This window comes from Aspergillus ruber (assembly GCF_000600275.1).
Source record: "Aspergillus ruber CBS 135680 unplaced genomic scaffold scaffold00002, whole genome shotgun sequence".
In the NCBI taxonomy this organism is placed as follows: Eukaryota; Fungi; Ascomycota; class Eurotiomycetes; order Eurotiales; family Aspergillaceae; genus Aspergillus; species Aspergillus ruber.
Window position 1 is genome coordinate 1,216,940 of NW_024467298.1, and position 7,641 is coordinate 1,224,580.

The 7,641-nt window shown below is 50.6% G+C and overlaps 5 protein-coding genes across 5 annotated transcripts in view; 4 read left to right on the plus strand and 1 right to left on the minus strand.

Annotated features, from left to right (window-relative positions):
- Nucleotides 1-369: 369 nt before the first annotated feature.
- Nucleotides 370-1,681, plus strand: EURHEDRAFT_541056 (uncharacterized protein; the record flags this gene model as incomplete). Its single annotated transcript, XM_040787384.1, has 4 exons — nucleotides 370-556; nucleotides 609-716; nucleotides 768-1,144; nucleotides 1,192-1,681. The coding sequence occupies exons 1-4, from the start codon at nucleotides 389-391 to the stop codon at nucleotides 1,679-1,681; spliced, it is 1,143 nt and encodes a 380-aa protein (XP_040642898.1). The 5' UTR covers nucleotides 370-388.
- Nucleotides 1,682-1,873: 192 nt separating this feature from the next.
- EURHEDRAFT_408474 (alpha/beta hydrolase) lies at nucleotides 1,874-3,066 on the plus strand. Its single transcript, XM_040780834.1, has 2 exons — nucleotides 1,874-2,484; nucleotides 2,548-3,066. The coding sequence occupies exons 1-2, from the start codon at nucleotides 2,086-2,088 to the stop codon at nucleotides 2,887-2,889; spliced, it is 741 nt and encodes a 246-aa protein (XP_040642899.1). The 5' UTR covers nucleotides 1,874-2,085; the 3' UTR covers nucleotides 2,890-3,066.
- A 132-nt stretch (nucleotides 3,067-3,198) lies between these two features.
- EURHEDRAFT_408475 (GMC family oxidoreductase) lies at nucleotides 3,199-5,820 on the plus strand. The gene is made up of 2 exons (XM_040780835.1): nucleotides 3,199-3,253; nucleotides 3,492-5,820. Exon 2 carries the CDS (start codon nucleotides 3,585-3,587, stop codon nucleotides 5,466-5,468), a length of 1,884 nt encoding a protein of 627 aa, XP_040642900.1. The 5' UTR covers nucleotides 3,199-3,253; nucleotides 3,492-3,584; the 3' UTR covers nucleotides 5,469-5,820.
- On the minus strand, nucleotides 5,371-6,690 carry EURHEDRAFT_408477 (mitochondrial 54S ribosomal protein bL21m). Its single transcript, XM_040780836.1, has one exon. The coding sequence runs from the start codon at nucleotides 6,512-6,514 to the stop codon at nucleotides 5,750-5,752; it is 765 nt and encodes a 254-aa protein (XP_040642901.1). The 5' UTR covers nucleotides 6,515-6,690; the 3' UTR covers nucleotides 5,371-5,749.
- A 91-nt stretch (nucleotides 6,691-6,781) lies between these two features.
- Nucleotides 6,782-7,641, plus strand: part of EURHEDRAFT_408478 (rRNA-processing protein NSA2) — a 1,522-nt gene continuing 662 nt past the window's right edge. The window contains exons 1-3 of the mRNA XM_040780837.1: nucleotides 6,782-6,962; nucleotides 7,027-7,037; nucleotides 7,099-7,641. Coding sequence (XP_040642902.1) covers nucleotides 6,960-6,962; nucleotides 7,027-7,037; nucleotides 7,099-7,641 — 557 coding nt within the window. The 5' untranslated portion in view covers nucleotides 6,782-6,959. The remainder of the gene's footprint in view (nucleotides 6,963-7,026; nucleotides 7,038-7,098) is intronic.

Genomic DNA, 7,641 nt, shown 5'->3' on the forward strand with positions numbered 1-7,641 from the left:
GTAAAGTCCTTCTGTACGGGGTCACCCTTGTTCAAATTAAATGATATGCTCCGTAGAAGACATAGCCACGCCGGAATACTCGATAACATAAAATTTTCCGTTCTGTGCAGGCGGAATATTTGCGCGGCATCATATCCATTAAATTTACTTGACGGGTCCTTCTCCGGAAGCTTGGGAGCAGCGCTGCCAATAACCACGCCTCCGGTAACTACTAGCAAAGTCCGTGCTGTGAAAATCATTGCAATAATCCCTCTTCTATTGGCACCGCACCTTGGGCCATTATCTGACTATTATCTGGCCCGAGGGAAATTTGCGATCTCACCTTCTCCCCTCTCTTTTGCTCTTTGATATCATCGACGATGTGTCTCTCTTGCAATGTCTGCCAGCCATGAACCGCATGGATGAAGATCCGGGCGATGATATCGCCTATCGCATATGGATTGGGACTATTGTGACTGTGGTGCCGGCTACTGTTATCACTGCGTTGCGGTTTACCGCGCGGACTGTTTCGCGGGTTGGGCTTTGGTGGGATGATTATACTATTGCGGCTGCTCTTGTGCGTTTTCTTTAGCATTTCTCGAGAAAACAGGTTTACTGAATGACTCTAGGTGATCAACTGGGGAATGGCAGCTACACGATGGGCACAAGTTCTGATGTATGACCATGGCCGGCATACTCAATACGTAGCGTCCGAAAAAGTCATAAACTTTCAGATAGTACGGGTTCACCTGGCCTTATACTATGAGAATGCAAGCTGACTGCTATAGAGCTTCATCGCGGTACAAATAACGTATTTCTGCAATGCCGTCTTCACCAAAGCCTCTTTGTTACTTCTCTACCACCGAATTTTCGGCGTCGTCTCGGGGTTTCGCTGGGCTCTAGGAATCTCAGCATTTCTAGTCACGGCATACTTTATTGCTTGCACTATCGTCACCATTGCTGGCTGCTCGCCTGTCTCGTACTATTGGTATAGACATCAAGAAGGGTCCTGCATCGACGAAGTCAACTTTTACCGATGGAACGGTATCGTCAACATGCTCCTGGATGTGTTGGTTCTGTGCCTACCGTTCCCGATGACCTGTCGTGTAAAGACATGTCTCCGCCAAAAGCTAATACTAACGGGAATATTCCTCCTCGGTGGATTGTAAGCCCCCCTCCCCATCCAATGCCAGCCCAATCTGACAAACCCAGCGTCTGTATCGTCTCCGTCCTCCGCATAATAGCCTTCGATTTCTCTGATGCCAACGACCCCATGTACAGCACAATCGACACAGCAACATGGTCCTCTATCGAGCAATCCGTCGGCATAATCTGTGCCTGCCTCCCAACTCTCCGCCCCATGTTCAGACAACTATACGACGCTACTCGCCATTCCACGGATAAGGAAAGCGGGTCTGGATCGCACACGCTTTCGTATTCGTTGCCTATTCGCCTGTCGCAGTTGGGCTCGTCGCAGACTGAGGCTGATGGGAGTACGGTTTGTTTTGCGAGGTTGCCTACTGCTACTACTGCTACGGATGGGTCAAGATCGAGGGCGTCGTCGATGCCGCATACGAGGGTGGGGTATGAGATGGGGTTTGATAAGTATGGGTATGCGCCATCGATACCGTCGGTTGCGACTGGGGGGAGGAGTCGGGCTGAGTCGAGTGGGTTTGGGAAGGAGGCGCAGCAGTGTGTATGATTATGTTTCAAGGGGCGGTTTACTGGGATTATTGGGATATATGGCGTTATTATAGAGGATATGGGCTTAGGTGTTATAGAACTATTGCGGCTCATGATTTATGACGGTTGGGTAGATATGTTTGCATTTCGGGTATATCTTAAAATGTTGAAGAATCGGAAAACTAGGTTAAATCTACGATGCTCTGTGCGAATACCGGGCCAATGCAATTTTCTTCCGATTGGACTGCTTCCGATACCTAGTATACTTCGTACGAGGGGCATCTTTACTCCATAACAACAATAATGATTAGTGCGGGGTATTATTTGGGGCTATAAACTCATGACAGTTATTACCAGTCTTGCCCACGAGACATCACAAGAAATAACTCACTCAGACCTTTAAACTCCCAGTTGACACTCACAATGTCAAAACCCACCCTAATCTTCGCCCCCGGTGCCTGGTACCCCCCAACAGCCTTCGATCCCCTAATCGCCAAATTCCCCGACTACACCTGCCACACAATCGCCTTCCCTGCCATTCAGCAAGCAACAACCGTCACTGATCTCCAGTTAGACATTAGCGCTGTCCGCACACTCGTCGAGTGCGAGGCAGATGCGGGTCGGGATATTGTTATAGTTTTGCACAGCTGGGCCGGCTTCCCGGTGAACAGCGCATTGGATGGGTTAAGTAAAAAAGTGCGGGAAAAGGAAGGGAAGGAGGGAGGTGTTGTGAAGCTGGTGTTTATTGCGGCGTTTATACCGGAACCTGGGGAGAGTTTGCTGGATGCGTTTGGGGGGCCGGCGGATTGGTTTGTACGGGATGTAAGCGCACTCATTCACATACCCGTATACTTATAGGCGGCTCATAGGCTAATTCAAACACAGATTGAAAACGGCACCGTAACCGCCAGTGATCCATTCGCCCGTTTCTTCCATGATGTCCCCAACGGTCATGAATGGGTTAAAACTCTCCGTCCGCATGCCTGGGCTTCCAATACCTCGCCTGCCACCAGTGCCGCCTATCTAGAGGTCCCCAGCTCGTATCTCCTGTGTGAAAATGATCGCGCGCTCCTACTGGCTGTCCAGGAAGCTATGGTCGAGAAGGCGAGGCAGAAGGGGGCGGTGTTTGAGACGGAGAGGATTAAGGCAGCTCATACGCCGTGGTTGGTGCCAGAGGTGATGGATGAGGTTACGAGGTATATTAGGAGGCAGGCTGGGGAGGTTTAGTAAGTGTAGAGGCCAGGATTATGCGATCACCTCAACTGTATGATTCTTTTCTGTCTTTTGTTAGTTCCAGCATAGAGCTGTCGCTGGATCATTTGAAATCTTTATACCCTTCTCATCACTATAGCATCCGGAAGAATAATCGTACGTGAGCTCAGAAATCTTTCAGGATGCTATATGCAGGTACGTTTATCAATGAAGTTGAAATAACAATAAGGACAACCATGGCAGACCACGTGCAAATGTGCGCTAATTCGTTTCCGGTAGCACTGCCTTAATTCAACGTGCTGAGTATAATCTGTCTATTCCAAGGCCTTCTCGTTACATAGTAAAGCTCCAAACATCCAAAGTCACGACTTTACTCAATGTAAGAATACCATGCCGCAGTCAATTCCGACTTCGTGCGCGAAATGACAGTTCGGAACAGCACCGGACTCCTTAGCAGCAAGCTCCACCGTATCGAGCAATTCCCCTGTTCCTGGCAATGATCGGAATGCTTAATTTGCCCGTATTAAAGGGCATATACGGAGCACTGTTGAGTCCCTGGACTGTGCTTCTCCACAGTACTTATCTCCTCGTTGCGGCTAACGTTTTTTCCATGACAGTGACGCGACCATAGAATGACCAACTTCCCTTGACTAGCTTGAATTCGGTCAATTGCAATAGTCGACCGTCTTTCTTTCACTGAGGTGATCGCAATGCGTCTCTCTCAGTTATTCCTCCTAGGCCTTCTGGCCATTGCATCCGCACAAGAGCACCTTAATCTCTGGGACTACGGAGTGACAGGAAGCATCCTCGGAAACTCATTTGGCATTCCCGGAACAAATGCGACCTTTGACTACGTCGTTGTCGGCGGTGGAAACGCCGGTTTAACAATCGCCAGCCGACTCGCAGAGAGCAAATCGGCCAGCGTCGCGGTCGTCGAGGCCGGTGGCTTCAACGAGATCGATAACGGCAATTACTCCGTCGTTCCTGGGTATTCATCCCAGTTTACCGGATCTAAGCCTAATTCGTATAACCCGCTCATTGATTGGGGATTTAGCACGGAATCGCAGCAGGCTTTGGGTGGCCGGAAGCTGCACTATGCGCGTGGGAAGACGCTGGGAGGATGTTCGGCTAGGAATTTCATGCTTTATCATCGGCCTACAGTTGACAGTATGCAACGGTGGGCGGATGAGGTAGACGACCAGAGTTATACGTTTGATAACTTACTTCCATACTACAAGAAGACTTGCCATTATACGCCCCCGAATCAGGAGCTCTACACCAATTCCACGAACAGCCAAACGGCAGATGCATTCAGTTCCTCCGGAGGTCCGCTAGAAGTCTCATTCAGCAATGCCGTCGACGCGTTTGGTACCTGGGTTCGCAAGGCCTTCATCGCAGTGGGCATGGGTCAAATCAACGGTTTCAACAGTGGCAGATTGCTAGGCTCAGCATATGCAACCTTTACTATCAACCCCGAGAACGCGCACCGCTCGACCTCTGAATCCAGCTTCCTTAAGAAATCCCTCAACAATGGCTCCAACCTAGTAGTTTACAAAAACACCCTAGCCCAGAAGATTCTCTTCGACTCGACCAAAACTGCAGCAGGAGTTCAAGTCGCAACAGGAGGCACATTCGGCACACCACCCATCAACTTCACCCTCAACGCTCGCAGCGAAGTTATCCTCTCCGCGGGCGCTCTACAATCCCCTCAACTCCTCATGGTCTCCGGAATCGGACCATGCGAGCACCTCTCCAAGTTCGGAATCCCCTGTCTCTCCAACCTCTCAGGTGTCGGCCAGAACATGCTCGACCACCCAGTATTCGGCACCGCGCATCGCGTCAATGTCCTCACAAACTCCGCATCAGAAAATAACAAGACTCTCGCTGCTGAAAACGCAAACAAATTTCTTCAACATGCCACAGGCCCACTTTCCATCTTCGGTCCGGGTTACTACGGCTGGGAGAAGCTTCCAGAGCCCTACCGCTCCAATCTCTCCAACACATCCATCACTGCACTAGCAACCTTCCCCCCGGACTGGCCCGAGCTCGAATACCTCCCCGTCGCCGCCTTCAACGGCGATAATCAAGTCAAGCAGCCAGTCGACCCGCTCGACGGCCACAACTACGCAACTCTGAACATCGCTCTTGTTGCGCCTCTCTCCCGCGGAACTGTCTCCCTCTCCGGGCCCAATATGACAACACCGCCCCTTATCGACCCGAGCTGGCTCTCCCACCCGGCAGACATGGATCTAGCCGTGCAATCGTTCAAACGTACACGGGAGATCTGGTCCATCCTGTCGAAGATGGGCGTTGCGGAATCCGTCGAGTACTACCCGGGTGCTAACGTGACGAGCGATGCGCAGATACGCGAGTTTGTGAAGGAGAGTACGAGGCCTGTGTTCCATGCGGCTTGTACGTGTAAGATGGGGAAGAAGAGGGATAGCATGGCTGTTGTGGATAGTTCTGCCCGTGTGTATGGGGTGCAGGGAGTGAGGGTTGTTGATGCGAGTAGTTTTCCGTTGTTACCGCCGGGACATCCGCAGTCGACGGTTTATGCGTTGGCGGAGAAGATTGCGGATGATATTTTGGGTTGATTTTGTTGGTTATGATGAATGATGTTTTTATGTAGCGTGTTTGCCAAGCTCATAGGTCTGGATAGTGATAGTTATGAAATGCTTGAATCTCACTTGGTGCTGGAACTTGGATGAGAGTAGACAGAAAATCCATTATAGATACATGCGCAATCAACCTATCTGTACATAGCATGCCCAGCCCCAAGGACAGGAGGACAGTAACCCATCATTGAACGTGACTTTTCCTTAAAAAAACCATTCTCCTTTTCAACATGTCCGTGAAATACTCTAGAGCTCACAAATCACGACTTAACCTCCAGCGTTGCCTGGTCTTGACCCTCAACAACAACAGCCCCCTCCTTTACCAACTCCTCCTCCGTCTTAACCTTAACGTCCATAATCCTCAGCATAGTATACCGCTCCTTACTCTTAATAGTCCGCACATGCCTCTGCCTCCTCTTCGTCTTCTCCTTGTACCGCATCGGCTCCGAATCAACACCCACAACCCGTGCCCGACACTCAAACATCCGCTCATCGATATATGGCTTCCCTTTCAGCGTAAAGTCCCTCGAACCAATCACAGACGCCCGGTTAAGTCTGATAACATCACCAGGCTGCACATTGGCCATCAAAAACGGCAGACGGAGGTGGTCGCCCGCTGTCACCAGGTAGGGCTTCGCATGGACGTGCGCGGTGATATAGTGTGATCGTTGCGCGACAAGGTGCGGGAGGAGCTCGAGGAGGGAGCTTGTGACTTTCAGGGGCGATTCGAATGTCGGTGGAAGTGGTTGTTTGTGGATGGGGATGTGGCTGGATGTGTTGGGGGTAGTGTAGGGTGTCGAGGCGGATCTGATAGCAGCAGAGGGTGTGACGGGTGGTTGGTGCTGTTGTTGTGTGGGGTCATTGAATTCTGCACGGGGCGATGCGCTCAATGGGGTTTCTGGGTTCGGGGACTGCGTCGATGTCGATGTTGTTGTGGATAGAGTGGCCCGGAAAAGTGTGGTTGATGATGGTGTCTGCTCGAATGGCAGGGCCAAGGCCTTGCGGAGGATGGAGCGGGCCAACATGGTGAAGTGTTGCACTTGTCGTCCTTGTGTCTGTCTGGTTGCAATTGGGGTTATTAAGGGCCCCGAGTAGGCGATTTGGAATATAATGGATCAATCAGTGCGAAAAGTTGAAGCTGCGGCGGGCATCTGGAGAAATTCCAGAGCGCGCAAGTGGCCGCGCGGGTGGCCGTAGTCACGTGATATTAATTCGTTGCAATTTCTTCATATCTTGGACATATTTATATGGCTCCACCATCAATACCTTTCTAATCACATTAAGATTCTTGCTGTCTATCTCCTTTTCTGGTTTTCTATTGATTTGAATTCATTTTGTGTGTAGTCGAAGATTGCAGCCGATAAGGCCACGTGATTTATCGCTGCCAAGACCTGCCGCCGCAACGACTTTTTTCTCTACTCTCAACCACGAGGCGAGAAGCACTACAAGCCATCAACATTTACAACCAACATGGTACGTATCTATTTCAAGCCTCAAATATCATTGTGAACTATAGCTAACGAATATCGAAATACAGCCTCAGAACGAGTTCGTCACCTCAACCCCAACCACCACACCCACAGCAACCACAGCAACTGACAAAAAACAGGTATATCGAACGCTGGCAAAAGCAGCACGGCAAACGCCTCGACCACGAGGAACGATCCCGCAAGCGCCAAGCCCGTGAACACCACCAACAATCTAAAGATGCCCAGAACCTGCGCGGCCTGAGAGCCAAGCTCTACCAGCAGAAGCGCCATGCGGAGAAGATCCAGATGAAGAAACGCATCAAGGCGCAGGAGGAGAAGAACGTCAAGTCCTCTGCCCCCGAGGAGCCCTCCAAGACACCCTTGCCGCAGTACCTGTTGGACCGTTCGCAGGCTACGAATGCGAAGGCTTTGTCGAGTGCTATTAAGGATAAGCGGAATGAGAAGGCGGCTAAGTTTGCGGTGCCGTTGCCCAAGGTTAAGGGTATTAGTGAGGAAGAGATGTTCAAGGTTGTGAACACGGGTAAGAAGACGGCTAAGAAGTCGTGGAAGAGGATGATTACCAAACCTACTTTTGTGGGTGGTGATTTCACTCGGAGACCGGTCAAGTATGAGCGGTTTATTCGGCCTATGGGTTTGCGTTACAAGAAAGCCAATGTTACTCA